This window comes from Pelobates fuscus, chromosome 1 (assembly GCF_036172605.1).
Source record: "Pelobates fuscus isolate aPelFus1 chromosome 1, aPelFus1.pri, whole genome shotgun sequence".
Classification (NCBI taxonomy): Eukaryota; Metazoa; Chordata; class Amphibia; order Anura; family Pelobatidae; genus Pelobates; species Pelobates fuscus.
Genome location: NC_086317.1, coordinates 467442870 through 467461008, shown reverse-complemented (window position 1 = coordinate 467461008; position 18139 = coordinate 467442870). Strand labels below are relative to the sequence as shown.

At 42.0% G+C, this 18139-nt stretch overlaps 1 protein-coding gene across 1 annotated transcript in view; it reads left to right on the top strand.

Moving 5' to 3' along the window:
- PRCP (prolylcarboxypeptidase) overlaps positions 1 to 16255 on the top strand; it is a 38054-nt gene extending 21799 nt beyond the window's left edge. The window contains exons 5-9 of the mRNA XM_063444965.1: positions 2912 to 3069; positions 10533 to 10705; positions 10978 to 11142; positions 11731 to 11918; positions 15707 to 16255. Coding sequence (XP_063301035.1) covers positions 2912 to 3069; positions 10533 to 10705; positions 10978 to 11142; positions 11731 to 11918; positions 15707 to 15908 — 886 coding nt within the window. The 3' untranslated portion in view covers positions 15909 to 16255. The remainder of the gene's footprint in view (positions 1 to 2911; positions 3070 to 10532; positions 10706 to 10977; positions 11143 to 11730; positions 11919 to 15706) is intronic.
- The last annotated feature ends 1884 nt before the right edge of the window (positions 16256 to 18139 follow it).

Here is an 18139-nt window from a genome sequence, read left to right as displayed (position 1 = left end):
ATTCTATTATATTATATAAAATATTCAGAACAAAAATGCACTTACTTATATTATCACAAATATATTCTAAACCCTAGAAACTAACCTTTCATTTTTTTAAATTTTTTTTTTTTTAATTCTTTATTTTTGTTTCGACACTGAGTGCGGCTTGGTAACGTTTAGTGGCCCACGCAGGGGCCGATCATCAACATGTATTACATTTCCTGTTACAGAAGATAAGTGGAGTTGTACCATGTATATCAGTTCTAATGTGCCGCTCGGTGTAGTTTTTAATTTCTTAGGGCATTTCGAGCCCATGTGTCAAACATAAACAAAAACTAAATCCAAACAATATGATACATGACTGTGTGGCATATAAAACAGTTAACTTTGTGCGGTTCTAGATTCCGACAGACAGGTTCACAGTCGTTGTGGTCGTCTGTTTAACACTCAAAGTAGTTCGTGCTATTGTGCTCCTTATGTGTTCGCTATTGCGTCTGGACTGATTTCGTACTATAGTGGCCGCGGACGTCGTGTAGGTCTGTCCCTTAAGGTAATGTACATCTATGTCCGTGTTGTGTACTCCCCAGTTGGGAACATTCTCCGTGAAGTTGTTGATGGCCCTTATGATGCGTTCGTCCCCCCTTTGGGGTTATTCCCTAAGGGACTTCTAGCCGGGTCGTGTGTGTGTGGTGGTCATTCTACCACTGTGAGCGTTCACAACATGAGCTTTCCTATGTGTTTTTCATCCTGTTTTCGCTGCCTATCTGGGTTACCCTGTGTGTTTCACCTGTGGTTCCAGGTAGGCGTATGAGACCGTTTCGTTGTCCAATACTGTGCACCGTATGTTTGGCAATATGGGAGGTGGACGGGGAATTGGGGGGGGGGGGGGGGCTGTGGGCTGGAGTGAGGGTGCGGGGGAGTGGCGTGCTGTTCATCGGGGCGCCTGGCGGGTTTAGGTCTCCGTATGGACCACTCACCCTGTCTAGTCTATGTGGTGTCATTCATTAGCATATACTTCCCAGGGTTGCCAGATTTTTTGGAATGATTTTTCCGTGTTTCTAATTTGGGCTGTGAGTTTGCCCATCAGATATGTGTCTTTGATTTTTACTATCACGTCGTTATCGGTGGGAACCGTGGGTTTTAGTCACATCTGTGCAAGAGCTCTTCTTGCTGCCAGTGTGAGTTTATTTAGAAGCTGTTGTTCCTTCCTAGGGAGGCCGTCTGTTGGTCGGGACAATAGGATCGCCCAGGGGTCTAAATCAATGTGTCGTGTTAGTACATCTGTCAGTAGTTATTGGATACTCTTCCAGTATTTGGTTACTTCAGGGCATTCCCACCACATGTGGACGAAGGTGCCTTTGCCACCGCATCCCTTCCAACATGTCTGTCGAGGTTTTCCCCATTTTTATGGAGCTGAACAGGTGTGGTGTACCATCTCATAAGCATTTTATAGGATTGTTCCTGGTGTAGTACACAGATCGACGTCTTAGCCGTCGCTTCCCATATATCTACCCAGTCCTCTCCTTCTAAGGCCCCCCTAGGTCCACCTCCCACTGTTGTATCTTGGATCTTTAGCTCCCTTTTCCGGGGCGCTGAGCTGCGCGTAAATGGCAACCTTTCATTTTTGCCATTCAGATAGCAACTTGCTATATAAAGCTGTTGAGGACTTTTTTTTTTGTCTGGGTCAACTAATCACTGGATGAAGTTGATGGGAATTATTTCATATAAAGTTTCATAGCAAGTGGTTGCCCCACATTCCCATTACATCAAATATTTATTTGACTCCCAGCCTGTGCTAGAATTTCCCTGAGCATGATAAGCTGCATAGTGCAGCCAATGCAAAAATGAACACAACAATGGCATGGGTGAGACAGCAACTCATACAGAGATGCCAATGTGCTTAGTTAACAGAGTAACAGAGTGTATCTCAAGGCTGCTCTTCAGTCTGCTTTACAGGTGATCTCCCCATCACCATGGACAGGAACTGCTTATACTTCTTGGCCATGCTAGTCCTGTTCGGTACCTTCCACACCAATGATCATCGTATGATGCTTGGCCACGTAGGGTAATGTGGGAGTGATGGACAATGCAATTGATCTACTTCCTACACTATCATACCTAGCTGGACCTGTTTTGTCTATGACTCTATGCTTTCAGTTCACATGCTGACTGCCATTTTAAATGTCAGACAATGCAGCAGGCTCACTCAGGCTGGGATCTTACACAACCTATGTAGGCTCAGAATGCTGGCTACAGAAGCTGTAGTCTAAATCAGCCATTGTCAAATTAGGTAAAAGTTACCCCTATGGGCCCTAAGGATGTTATTATCGTTTTTAGCTAGTCCAAGCATAAAATACCCATTTTGTGCCGTCATTGCTTCCTGTCTGTACTAGATAGCAGGATTATCATTGATGCAGAGCTTGCCTATTTACTCATCAAGTAGTGTGGAATGCAGCAACATGAATGGTAAGACTATTTTGATGCTTCCATCACCTCTGGGGTTCAATTATCTGCACTGACTTTCAGTGAGGTTCCTGGCCTAGTTTTAGATTGCATTCCTGGTGTAAAAAGCACTCCAAAACATAAAAAAGCTGAGTCTTTCCAACCCTACACTGGGGGCCCCCCATTTCTGCATATGGAGCTCTTTACCCCCACAAGGTTGGACTTCCATAAGTCTTCCCCGGGGTATGGCAAGATTCAAGAAACACGTCTTCATTCCTACCTTCCTCTAATCTTTAGTCTCTTCTTTTCTCTTTTTCCTATTTATTATTATAAAGGATTATCTATGAACCATTTCACTGTGATTTGCAAGGTGTTGGTTAAAATGAAGATTTTGAAATAAAAGATTGATTCAACAGTTGCGGTGCTCAAGAGTAGCAATCTCTTATCTACAATCCAATTGCTTTTTTCTTATTTTTTTTTTCTGAAGGGCTCTTGCATCCTCTGCTCCTATCTGGCAGTTTGAAGATTTGGTTCCTTGCAATACGTTTTATCAAACCGTCACAAATGATTTTAAGAAAAGTGGACCAGGATGCTCGGAAAGCATCTTAAATTCATGGGCAGCTATTAACCATTTGTCAGAAACCGGTGAGTAGTGAAGCAGTTTTTTTTTTTTTTTACATAAATCACTGGGTTATTCACTAAAGTGTGAGTTGTCAGGAATTTTCTACGTTTAGACGGGGTAGCAAAACTTTTATTGACACCAGATCTACTGCATTAACCCCTTCCCGACCAAAGACGAAAATTTTCCGTCAAGCTTGTCCTTGCATTAAGGACCCTTGACGGAAAATTTCCGTCATTTACTAAAGTTAACCTCAGATTGCAGACCGCCTGTCAGAGTGAGCACATGTGCTGCAGGGACTTCTGATCCGCCTCTCTGTGCTTCCGCGGTCAGTGTGAAGCAGGCCTGGACTGGCCATCGGGCTCACCGGGCAAATGCCGAGGCCGGCAGGGGAGGTCACAGGACATCTCCTGCCAGTCTATGCAGGGCCGGCACTATCCGAGCGCTGGCCCTGCTGTGTGCCTTTATGGGCCGTGGGGAGATCAAAGATCTCCCTCACTGGCCCACTTGGACCGACATGCGGCTGGGGAGGGAGAGGAGGACCCGGCGGAGCTCTATCTTGCAGCTCCGCCGGGTTCCTCTTGTGAGATCTGGAGCGTTGCCATGGCAATGACCGGATCTCGCGAGAGTTCACTCACCACTGGACCACCAGGGATGGTGTGAGAGTGCCTGAATCCCCCTCTCTCTCTCCTTGGTACCACCGTGCCGGTCCCCCCCTCCCAGGCTAAAGGTAAGAAGGGAGGGGGGGACATAATGCCTGCTTATTTTGTAAAAAAATAATTTTTACCCCCCCAAACACTGTGACATAACACTGTCACACCCATCACTCTCGCACACATAACACTGTCACACCCATCACTCTCGCACACATAACACTGTCACACCCATCACTCTCGCACACATAACACTGTCACACCCATCACTCTCGCACACATAACACTGTCACACCCATCACACATAACACTGTCACACCCATCACACATAACACTGTCACACCCATCACACATAACACTGTCACACCCATCACACATAACACTGTCACACCCATCACACATAACACTGTCACACCCATCACACATAACACTGTCACACCCATCACACATAACACTCTCACACCCATCACACATAACACTGTCACACCCATCACACATAACACTGTCACACCCATCACACATAACACTCTCACACCCATCACACATAACACTCTCACACCCATCACACATAACACTCTCACACCCATCACACATAACACTCTCACACCCATCACACATAACACTGTCACACACATAACACTGTCACACCCATCACACATAACACTGTCACACCCATCACACATAGCACTCTCACACCCATCACACACAGCACTCTCACACCCATCACACACAGCACTCTCACACCCATCACACCCATCACCCTTACACACAGCACCCTCACACACATCATAAACAGCACCCACACACACAGCCCCCTCAAACACAGCATCCATCACACACACAATACTTCCAAACATATTTATAATGGATCATATACACACTCTGGATCATATACACACACTAGATCACTTTATACACTCTGAATCGGTTATATATACACATTCACTAGATCTCCTACACATTCTGGGTCCTTCAAACACACACTAGACTCCTGTATACACACTACATTCCTAAAATACACACTCTGGATCCCTTATAAACACACTAGATTCATTGTAAACAAACACATACTACACCCCTAAACACACACTCTCTACAACCTCTACAAACACTACATCACATATTTATATATACACACACTATAGTCTGTATGCACACACTTACTACCAGGGATCAAGTCCTGGAGAAAAAAGTGTGGGAACTCACCCATGATTCCCATCCCCCCCCCCCCCCACCCCCCCTAAAAAAAAAAAATTACACTCCTATGCATATAGTGCAGTTCAGGGTGTGTATAATGAATGTACTGTGTTTGTAGTGAGTGCAGTCTGCATAATAAATGTAGTGTTTTTGTAGTGAGTGCAGAATGTGTATAATGAATTTAGTGTCTGTAGTGAGTGCAGAATGTGTATAATGAATTTAGTGTTTGTAGTGACTGCAGAGTGTGTATAGTGAATGTAGTGTGTTTGTAGTGACTGCAGAGTGTGTATAGTGAATGTAGTGTGTTTGTAGTGAGTGCAGAGTGTGTATAGTGAATGTAGTGTGTTTGTAGTGAGTGCAGAGTGTGTATAATGAATGTAGTGTGTTTGTAGTGAGTGCAGAGTGTTTATAATGAATGCAGTGTGTCTGTAGTGAGTGCAGAGTGTGTATAATGAATGCAGTGTGTTTGTAGTGAGTGCAGAATGTGTATAATTAATGTAGTGTGTCTAGTGAGTGCAGTGTGTATAATGAATGCAGTGTGTTTGTAGTGAGTGCAGAGTGTGTATAATGAATGTAGTGAGTGCAGTGTGTATAATAAATGTAGTGTGTTTGTAGTGAGTGCAGAGTGTGTATAATGAATGTAGTGTGTTTGTAGTGACTGCAGTGTGTGTATAATGAATGCAGTGTGTCTGTAGTGAGTGCAGAGTGTGTATAATGAATGTAGTGTGTCTAGTGAATGCAGTGTGTTTGTAGTGAGTGCAGAGTATGTATAATGAATGTAGTGAGTGCAGTGTGTATAATAAATGTAGTGTTTATAGTGAGTGCAGAGTGTGTATAATGAATGCAGTGTGTTTGTAGTAAGTGCAGAGTATGTATAATGAATGTAGTCTGTTTGTAGTGAGTGCATAGTGTGTATAATGAATGCAGTGTGTGTAGTGAGTGCAGTGTGTATAATTAATGTAGTGTATTTGTAGTGAGTTCAGTGTGTATAATGAATGTAGTGTGTTTGAAGTAAGTTCCGAGTGTGTATAGTGAATGTAATGTGATTGTAGTGAGTGCAGTGTGTATAATAAATGTAGTGTGTTTGTAGTGAGTGCAGAGTGTGTGTATAATGAATGTAGTGTGTTTGTAGTGAGTGCAGTGTGTATAATAAATGTAGTGTGTTTGTAGTGAGTGCAGGGTGTGTATAATGAATGCAGTGTATGTAGTTTGTAGTGAATGTAGTGTGTTTGTAGTGAGTGCAGAGTATGTATAATGAATGAAGTGTGTGTGTGTGTGCTGGAAGATGTGCGTGTGTGCGCTGGATGGTGTGTGTGTGTGTGTGTGTGCGCGCGCTGGATGATCTGTGTGTGTGTGTGTGTGCGCTGAAGGATGTGTGTGTGTGTTGGATGATGTGTGAGTGCGGGATGATGTGTGTGCAGTGACGTACACACGATCCATGGGGCCCCGGTGCGAAAATTGATCTGTGCCCCCCCCCCCCCACACGCTTACTCTGCACGGGCCTGGGCCGCAACACATGGTGCGACCCCTGTGACCGCGTGATGTACGCCAGTGCATGCAGATACACATAGACTTAAAGGACCACTATAGGCACTCTGATCACTTCAGCTCAATGAAGTGGTCTGGGTGCCAGTTCCCTCTAGTTTTAACCCTGCAGCTGAAAACATAGCAGTTTCAGAGAAACTGCTATGTTTCACTAAGGGTTAATCCAGCCTCTAGTAGCTGTCTCACTGACAGCCGCTAGAGGCGCTTCCGCGATTTTCACTGTGAAAAATCACAGTGAGAAGACGCTGAACGTCCATAGGAAAGCATTGAGTAATGCTTTCCTATGGGCAGTTTGAATACTTTCCCGGCTCTGCTGCGCATGCGCATTCGGAGCTGAGAGGCGGATCAGGGCGGAGAGATCCCCAGCGCAAAGGGAGCCCAGCGCTGGAGAAAGGTAAGTGCTGAAGGGGTTTTTACTACACACACACACACTCTTACGAACAGACACATACACACTAGCTAACAGACACACACATTTACTGACAGACACACTTAGTGACAGACATACATACACTCTCACTGACAAACACACACTCACTAACAGACACACACAAATTAACACACTCAGTAAGACACACACAGTAACACACTCACTGACACACAAACACACACACACACTGACACCCACTAGCAGACACACTCACTAACAGACACACACAACTAACACACACACTAACAAACACACAAAAACTAACACTCACTGACACTCACTAGCAGACACACTCAGTAACAGACACACACACTAACACACACACTCGAGGGCTGCACACAGAGGGTGCTGCACACAGAGGGCAAGGGGGCTGCACAGAGAAGGGGGAATGAACTGCACAGAGGGGGAAGGGGAATTCACACAGGGGGTGGGGGCTGCACACAGAGATGGAAAGGGGGCTGCACACAGAGATGGAAAGGGGGCTGCACACAGAGATGGAAAGGGGGCTGCACACAGAGAGGGAAAGGGGGCTGCACACAGAGAGGGAAAGGGGGCTGCACACAGAGAGGGAAAGGGGGCTGCACACAGAGAGGGAAAGGGGGCTGCACACAGAGAGGGAAAGGGGGCTGCACACAGAGAGGGAAAGGGGGCTGCACAAAGAGAGGGAAAGGGGGCTGCACACAGAGAGGGAAAGGGGGCTGCACACAGAGAGGGAAAGGGGGCTGCACACAGAGAGGGAAAGGGGGCTGCACACAAAGGGGAATTAATTGCACAGAGGGGGGAGAGGGGGAAATTAACTGCACAGAGGGAAAAAGGGGGATTCATACAAGGGGGAGAGGGCTGCACAGAGAGGGGGAAGGGGGCTGCACAAAGTGGGGAAAGGGGGCTGCACAAAGGGGGGAATGAACTGCACAGAAGGGGGAAAGGGGGAATCACAGAGGGGGTAAAGGGGTTCAAACAGGAGGAAAGGATGCACAAAGGGGGATGGGCAGCACACAGGATTGCCAAGGGACTCACTGTGGTGGGGATTAAGGACTTTAAAATACTACAACAATGCAATGCAAAAAAACAACAACAACAATACACCTTCCTATTTGTTGTCCCCCTCACTTTGGCTTACCTTGGGTCAAAGAGGGGAGACACAATGATCTGGACCTGGCCTGACTGGGGGGACTCTGCTCTGCACGATGCACAACAACACTCAGTGTCTGCTACTTCCTGCTGTCAGACAGTGGCAGTGCTGAAGGGCTGCTGCCTGCTGGAGAGGCAGTGAGGGAGATCTGATTTCCTGCGGAGCAGGAGGAGAAGGTTCCTTCCTGGCTGCCTTACCACCCCCACGTTCCCCCCCCTGGGCTCCACCCCCACGTTCCCCCCCTGGGCTCCACCCCCACCCCCACTACTTGCACCACACGCCCCAGTCAGACAGCATACCGGCCCCAGCCGCTGCACACAGGGGCCCATCACACGCTGTGTTCCCTCTCCAGCTCTAACTCTCGCGAGACTCGCCTGTGCGGAGCGTTGCCATGGTAACCCGTGGTCTCGCGAGAGTTAGAGCCGGAGAGGGAACACAGTGTGTGATGGCCCCTGTGTGCAGGTAGCAGGGCAGGTCCTGCAGGACTGGGAACGGGAACGGCGTTCCTGCTTTGGAAAAAGTTCCTGCAGGACTCGAGCCCTGCTTACTACATCCCCTATACACACATTCTCTACAGCCCTTGGCCACATATGCATTACATTACACCAAAAACACAACACGACTAAAACCGACCTTATTACACAATACCACACCAGAATCAGCTCACTCTACACACACGCAATACCACAAGCAGGCTCCAAACACATGCACAATATCTTTCCTGGCCCTTTTGTCTCCTGGTATTCATTTATAGAGACCCCAGAGACAAGTTGCAAGGAAACACAGTGCAAGCATGTTATTAAATTTGCTTGCACTGTGCAGAACAAATACAGGGCTTTTTTTTCTCATGCTAGAACTCTTTAGCAGAGTTCTGCCCTGGAAGAGCCCAACATGCTCACTTTGAGAGGGGGCGTGTTTGTCATTGGTGATGATGAAACACACCCTCTCTGCCCCGCCCCCTTCTTAGTGGGCCGCTGTGATAAAAAAAAAATGTCTCCCAGTCCGGCCCTGGTGTGAAGTGCAGGAAGACAGATCAGCAGTGATCTCCCTGCAAAAAAAAAAATCTGTGAAATCTCCCCCCCCCCCCCCCCACCTTTCTCCTGTTTTAATAAAATTACCACTTCCTTACCAATTGATCACGGACTACATTTTACTGTCATTTTTTTTTTTTTTTTTTTTAAATGTATTTAATTTTTAACCCCTGAGGGTTAAATTTTTTATTTTTTTTTTTTTAACCCTCAGGGTTTTTAAAATGAATTTAAATATTTTAAAATTATATATTTAGCTAGCTGGGGTGGGTGCAAGTTATTGGGGAATGTAGGGATTTGGTGTTAGGCTAGCTTAGGGGTTAATGTTAAAAAAGGGGGGGTAATACAAACCTAGAAAACCTAACTTGGATTGGTCTCCATAGACGTAGATCTAAGGTCATTTTATTGAAATGGTAAAACTACAGAAAAACATAATGATACAATGTGACTTATTACGATCCTATATACATCCCTATTGGAAGATCTGATTCCATTTTTATGATGACTGATCTAGGGGTATTATTATTAAACTACTAGAAATATTATCTAAATTTTTAAAAGCAGACCTTCAGATGGATTAAAAATGACCAATCTATGGTCCTAGTAGTCGGCTAAAGAACCTCATGTAGGCAAAGGAAACGCTCTCCCAAAATCACATAAAAAATGAAAGGGAGATCAGTTATCTCAATTTTACACTTACACAATTTTACCCCTAAATAAGAGTGATTCTGAAAGAAAAAGCAGATCTTACCATGTCATGTGTACCCACACATTTTGTATCATAAGATATTTCTTGGGATTTTACAACTCAATAAAAAGTTGTTGTTTTTTTTTGTTTTGTTTTTTATATGTATATATTATGCTTCACTGGTTTGGAGATTTATCTATCTTTTGTGGTTTTTTTTTTTTCCTTTTTTTTTTTTCTAACTAAGCAAGGCTTATTCTGTAGGAGTGAACACACAGTTCATGGGTAGTTTTTTGCTTTGCCATTTTTTTTTTAAATGAACCAGTGGTTTCTCCTAGTGCACATTCAAGGAACACTAAAAGCACCATGACCACTAGTCTTGTGCATTCCTTTTTGGATAATCTCGATTTTGTCCGGATTTTAGGAAATCTGTCCGAATTCCGCAACTCTGAGATAATATATGGGCATATCACAAAACAAACAAAATGGACAATGAACAAGCCTTTTCTTTTGTTTTGCAATTCAGACCTAAAAATCACAACTATTTGCAGATGGCAGCACTAGCAGCCAGTGAGCAGATGGTTTTAAAAAAGAAAAGGTTAATCCATGACCAAAGGACCAGATAATGACATAAGGTGAGCAGACATATCATTGTCCACCACCCTCAAGAGTTTGGCTAAATCTCGAAGTCTTCTTTGTTCTCAATTCTTCTTTTCTTTGGCCCAACAAAAGCAAAGTAAAGGAAAGCACAAAGACCTTGATTTGTACTGAAAACTATATTCTATATTGGATTAAACAATGTAAAACATTGCTTTCTAGGTGATGGTTTGCAGTGGCTTTCCGATGCGTTCCATCTTTGCAGTCCATTGAAAACCAAAGAGGATGTGGGTAATTTCAAAGGTTGGCTAATTGAAACCTGGACCAACCTGGCAATGGTGGACTATCCTTACCCTGCCAACTTCTTGGAGCCTCTTCCTGCCTGGCCTATTCAGGTAAATACAATATTACATGTATGCCATGGTTATTCCCCTTTGCCCCCACTTCCCTTTCCCAACTTCCCCCATTCCTCGAAGCCTGAAGTATATGGCTTTTATCTATTTGTAAACTGCAGGATTTAATTATCAGATTGTGCATTGGCCCTATAACCCTTATCGTTCAATTGTCCAACGTGGCCGTTCAATCTTGTTTATGTTGCACCAATGAGGGAGGGTTATATTTGTCCAGAATTGTAGTGTTTCCATTATCTGACTGTATTTATCTGCAGGTTGTTTGCAAATATTTGAGGAATCCAAATAGTGGGGAGAAAGAGCTTTTACAGGACATTTTCCAGGCTGTCAATGTCTACTACAATTACACTGGAACTGCGCAATGTCTCAATACATCTCAAACGGCTTCAGGAAGTCTTGGCGACCTAGGATGGACTTATCAGGTAATTAAAGTCACGTTGGTTAGGCTTATATATACATACATTGAGCAAAATATTCTCCGCTTCAAAATATGGATCAGGTGGTTTTAACTGTGGGTCTCTGGTAAACGTTGATTGTCTGTTTGTCCATCTGTAAAAGTAATAAATCTTCACCCAGAATTAAAACATTGGATAATCCTTTTTCATTTTCCAATTTAATGGTATGTATTTTATTGATCTTGTATGTTTTGAAAGCTGAGTTAAGCCTTCCAGGGAACAGAACCTTTTTTTGACTTTTTTGGTTTAGCCAGATTCTACAATTCTGTCTGGAACTCATTGTTGCTAGCAATGAAGAAACCACAGAGGTTAATCTTAATATTGGTATAGAAAATACTGTCGTGCAAAAGAGTACAAACGGTATAATAAAAGTGTAAATTTGAGATTAACTAGTGAAAATTCCACCTTTTTGCTAATGCTTAATCTTTGAGACCAAGGTGTTTTTGTTTATTTTTTAACACCTTATTAGACCGTGTCTTAACCCGTAGTATACGGGGTGTAAGAAACTCACTGGATACTAGTATAATATGAATAAACTGCCTTATTACCTTCCAGGCCTGTACGGAAATGGTGATGCCCTTCTGTTCAGATGGAGTAAATGACATGTTTGAACCACACACATGGGATTTCCAGGCTTACTCTGATGATTGCTATAAGCAGTGGGGAGTCAGGCCACGTGCCTCATGGATTACGACTGTATATGGTGGAAAGAACATCACTTCCTACAGCAATATTATCTTCAGGTAAGGCGGTCCATCATGTATTTTGCTTCGGAAATGAGTGACTGTTCATTCCAAACATGAAGTATTCAACACGAACTATCTGTGAATATTTGTTTGCCCGGTTAATTACTGTATGTAACATTAGTAACGACATAATTTGCTGAGAAACACTGACCCTCACTCAGATGATATCCTTTTGACCATCAGTGTGGAATGTGTTGATGTTCTCCATGTGTAATTGAATAGAACACAGTTTGGAAGAAGAAGAAGGTCACAGGGATTTCAGAAGAAACAAAACAATTAATATACGTTTCATAGTGTGAGCTGAAGTGAATACATGTCCCGTTGCTGTTGCTGGATAGTGTCTTCATATTTTATAGTGAATTAACTCTTTTTAATTAGACAGTTAAGTCCTTTCATTCCATAACACTAATGGAAATATAAAACTTAAAAAGATAATTAAATCTTAATTTACTTGCTTTAATGTTTTTCATTTGTTTTCACTCCTTTGTATAGACACTCCAGGCTCCCACACATGTGTAGGTTAGGTTACAGTTAGTTATACTGGGTGGGTTTATATTATTAAAGGGACACTCCAGGCTCCCACACACGTTAGGTGCACTGTGTAGGTTAGGTTACAGTTAGTTATACCGGGTGGGTTTATATTATTAAAGGGACACTCGAGGCTCCCACACACGTTAGATACTCTGTGTTGGTTAGGTTACAGTTGGTTATACTGTGTCCGTCCTCCTGATCACCCAACAGACAGTCTCAAAATGTATATTTACACATCATGTAACACCGTTGAAGAACTGGAAAAGCTAGATAACCCTTCCAATCAGGTCACTGAGAAACGGCCTATTACATGAGTCTCCATGACCTGATTGGAAGTGTTTACTAGCTATTCCAGTTCTTGAATTGCATTCATTACAAGTTCTATAAATATTCATTATAATGTTTCACATTGTAAGCCATCACTTTATTTCTTTATGTATTTTAGCACATTATTGTGAGCTTGTAAGTGGCTAATGTCACTGGTGGTCAGTTGCAGCACACTGTGTGGTATATTGCGCAGCGCCATATTTCAAATATGTTCATTTATATGGTGACGGTAGGTCCTTGTTGCCCCCCCTAGTGTAAGGAGTCAACTATTTTTGAGCAATGGGACCTGGGGTCCTCTGGGCGCCGCTCCCTGCCTCCACTACCAATGTCCTGGCACCATAATCCTTACAGTTGGCTTTAGTGGTTATGGTACTTGGAGTGTTCCTTTACCCCTTTTTGTTTTTAAAGTTCATTATGAAGAGAAATAAGGGCTATTTTCCATTTAGTATTTTTGTCCATTTAAACTATATTGCAAAAAGCACATTGCTCCAGTAAAGCTCTGCTTCATTTGTAAGGTTTGTCAGAGATATCACACGAATTTCACTTCCTACCGCCATCCTATCACATGGAATGTTCTTAATCAAACCGCACATGCCCTGCAATCCTCCAGCTAGTGTATAGCAGGCAAACATTAAACCTCTATTTTGATGTTGGTTGTCAGATGAAATTCGTCAAGAAGTGGGCATGTGTGAAATTGCAAGTGCATGGTTGGGAGATAAATTTGGTAGTAAACCTTATTAGAGAAGAAACAAAGAAGGCGAATGAAATCAGGCAGACAACAATAAAATCATTTAAAAGATAAATGGTGGGGCAAAGGACGCACATTCTAAAGCCCGGAAGCACCCGAAAACCTATGGAAACCCCACAAAAGTTATATCCCCTGATAGCCCTGATCTGGGGTCCAACATATTCAAAAATCACCCAGATCGGTTCAGGGGTTCGGGAGTTACTTTGAAGTCTTAATTTGACCAACCGCACACGAGGCTCCTGCCCAGAAAGAGTTCCATGAAATTATGCTGTGCGGTTGGTAAAAAGAAAGTCGTAATTGGCAAAAAAACATAAAAAGATAATTTTAAACACTGTTATGTTAAATAACATTGAAGTGGCTATTTACCCATTCATCTAAGACAGAACATTTTCAGCATTAGAGCTACTGTATATTCACAATTACCCTTACCCTGGAAGGGCACTACGGCACTACTGGCACCATAACCACTACAAAGTGATGTAGTGGTTATTGTGCCTGGATTGTTTCTTTAAATAATCACTGTCTTATGTTCCATTTATTAGGCAAGACTACACATTTGTAATACTGCCATCTTGTGTTTCTCTGTAGTATAGCGTTGATTACGATATGTAATCATGTTTAATTTTTATTTGTCTGGAATGACAAAAGTACTTAGAGCTAATATCGTACATGTATGTATATTATATATATTTACCTGTAGATTAAGCCATATGATTAGTAATATTCTATTATTATTAGTAAATATTTCTTTACTATGAGCCAATACATCACTGGAGCAAAATAGAAAAAATGATGTACTTTTAATTTTGCTGCAGATGAGATCTAAATAATCACAAAATTGTACAGTTCTATACCATCCTATACGTGGTGTTTCATGCACAGCAGAACAAATAAATAAAAACACAATACAAAGCCAATTTTTTTAAAAAAAATAAATTTTTAAATAGATATTATTCATATCCTAGAGCTGCAGCAGTAATAATTTGACCAAAAGGGATCATGCCTGGTGTTTTAGCTTCCAATATTACTGGTTCCAACAAAGCCAAACTAAGAAACTGCATTTGATGCATACGGGTTCAGAGATCTGGGTACAGACTGGTGATGATTGGCCACTGTCAGACTGTATGCATTTTAAATAAAATCTTTTTAGGCAATTCCTAGAACATTGGATAGCTCCCCTTGCCAATGCTGGTATTGCTTATTTAAAACATTAGTAGTCTATGCAATTCGAGTCATGCTGTGTCACTCAGTTTGCTTCATAGTGCTAATCATAAAGGGGAACTATTACATTTAATTATAATTTTTCACCCATCGAGAACAAATGTTAGATATTTATTTTAAATCCTGGAAGTGCCATGGCCCCATTATAATAGTCAAGGTGGGCATAGCACAAAGCAGGTAACATGCAGAAAGTAAAGGGACCCTTCATGTGTCATGCCTCACCATTCTCTTCTCTCACCAATTCTGCAGGGCGAGTTAACCCCAGAATGATTCATTAAAGGGACACTATAGTCAACTAAATAACTTGAGCTTAATGAAGCAGTTTGGTGTACATATCATGCCTGTAAAGTTTCACTGTTCAATTCTCTGCCATTTAGGGGTTAAATAACTTTTGTTTCTGTGTATGCAGCCCTAGCCACACCTACCCTGGTTGTGACTGACACTGTCTGCATGAAAACAAAACGGTTTGATTTTCATTCAGATGTAACTTACTGTAAAAGTTTTTATCTCCTGCTCTGTAAATTGAACTTTACTTGCAGGAGGCTCCTGCAGGGTCTAGCAAGCTGTTAACAGTGCAGGAGATAAGAAATTCTTAAACAGAATTTGCAATAGAGGAAGTGTAAACATTAGATGACTCTTTACAGGAAGTATTTAGGAAAGCTGCAGGGAGTTGTAACTAGGACTACATAAACTGATTTAACTCCTAAATGACAGAGAATTGAGCAGTGTGACTGCAGGGACATAGTCTATACACCAAAAACTGCTTCATCAAACTAAACTAAAGTTGTTTTAGTGATGATAGTGTCCCTTTAAGAAGAACTGTTGTATATGTTAATATCTGAAGAGTTTTTTGCTTTGTGATGAATGCAATTGAAGATGTTCTGCCAAAAAGAAACATAATGTAACAACTCTATAGTAGGTTTTTTGTTAATAATTTTTCATTTTTTCCCCCCCCCAGTAATGGTGGTCTGGATCCATGGTCCGCTGGCGGAGTGAAAGAGAGTCTTAGCGATTCTTTGATTGCCATCATGATTCCTGAAGGTGCCCACCATTTGGATCTGCGCTCTAATAATGCATATGACCCCAAGTCAGTCCTGCAGGCTCGTGCAATGGAAGTGGAGTACATGAAAAAATGGATTCAAGAATCCAGAAATAATTAAAGTTACTCTTATTGACCTTTCCTAATCCTGCAAGTCAGACTATAATGAGGATATCCGGGTGAAAGTGAGAACTTTCTCATTGTACTCAGGACCGAGTCTAATATTTTTGGGGTTCCAAAGATTTCGAAATACGTTATTTACACTCATGGTAACTTTGTCCTAGCTTCCTATGTTTTTTTTTTTTTTTTTTTTTAAACATTTTTTACTTTTAATCATTAAAATAAATGTGGGACTAATTACAATTCATCCACAGTAAGTCCAGTCTGCTTGATGAGCCTGTTCGTTTGATTCGTGATTTGGAGTATCATCTGTGGCAGAAATAATGAGATGATTTGAAGGGATAAAAAGACTATTGATGCTTAGGAGACAGCCACCATATGTAGATTTTTTTTTCCCCCACACACATTAAGTAAGGAATAACCAATAAAGGGGAGCAAAAAGGAGAAGTAAAAAAAAAACAAAGTAAATATAAAATATTTAAATATAGTTTTTTTTTTTTTTTTTCTGCACCTCCGCCCCCTCTGCCCCCTCCTCTGTTGGTAACTTTTTCGCACTTAATTTGTGATCCAAATGGCACACAAATGTATATTTATATTTTTCAGTATACTGGCCCATTCTCATGCCTTTTTTTTTTTTTTTGGTTGATCTGATAATTGTTGCACGGATGATATTCAGACAAGCTGAACTCCCACATGGATGACTCTGACTACCCAAACTAAATTTTAATTTTACATTTTTTGGAAGAAGAAAATTTGATTCAGTCGACGCAAATTGTTATCTGTCTTCTTAGTTTTGTAAAGATGGAATAAAATTTGTAAAATTGTCTGAAAAATTCACAACTTCATTGTTATCTTAAAATGCCGATTCAGATGGTTGTGAAATACACGTCGGATGTCTGAAGGCATGTTTTTTATTTATTTTTTTATAATTCTTTATTTTTGGAGTGCATTGCTTCAAATAGGTATGACAATGGTTCGTAACAGGAAATATGGTATGTTAACACAAAGTTATGCTTAGTCAAAATATGCTGCACTTTTTTTTTTGTGTAAAAGAAAAAACGTAATCTACATGCTAGTCAGTAGGTAAATGGTCATTAATAGCTATAAATTCAAGCTGTTGATAATCAGGATTAGGAGATAAAGTATACACATGCAAAGTGAAATGCCACCATCTAGAGCATTATGTTCAGTGCAATCAGGGAAGTATCAGGCTAGTGTTGCCTATAAATGTAAATATAGCGATTGAGTAGTAAGTACGCAGGCTATAATGCTTATCAGATAGGAAGAAATTAAAACCACTGAAGCCCACTGTAACGGAGCTTCCTGTACCTTGGTTGGGTACCTGTGCCGACGGATGCTCCTAGTGCTCACTGAGGAAGCACTCCTCCAGACCCCATAAGCACTGCAGACCCCACAACCGCTGCAGCTTGGTTGGTGTCTCACTGTCTCCTACCCACCCTGGACCTACGACAAGGCTCCAGGTTCCAGTGGGTGAACCTCTCTTCCTCCAGAGAGTCAAGAAGAAATAGCTCTTACAAGAGATCAGAGAATCCAAGGGAGTATAATGATTATAGCAATCCCTTGTAGTGATATAGCTGTCCCCTCCACACAAGAGGCAAGACTCAAGTTGAAGGTGAAGAGGAACTCAATTTTAATGGAGGCACACTGGCCTTTTATGCAAGTTTCCCAACAAGGGTGACACCCACGTGGTAACAAACCAATAAAAACTGAGTTATACAGTTTAAAGGTATTTTCCTTGAATTTCCAATATATTTCATTTTCCATTTATTTGTTTACTTCTATCTTGCTGAGGATCCCCAGGGAATATATAAAAACTATAAAACTCAAAAAAGGTGGGAGCCAAGAGTATTGTTTTTACAAGAGTAAATGGCAGCCAATGAGCTGTAATGTGTTTCCCATCAGATGCTTCACATATGTGAAAATTGTCCACTAAAGTTTTAGTCCCCAATGTAATGAGAGATGGACTCGTTTGATTTGGGTCCCCTGGATCCTGACTCCCCCCACTACCTGGCATGCAATCACGCCCACCACCCCAACACAGTGGTGGAACTAAAGCAGACAGGGCCCTGGTGCAATTTTTTTTTTTTTGCTGCATCCTGCTATCGCAAGGATGGCCAAAAGGTAGATCCCTATCTGTCGTCCAACTCCAACAATGCTTTGACAGCTGGGGTTCTACTATTTCCCCATGTTTGCAGGGCTGTATTTAGCACT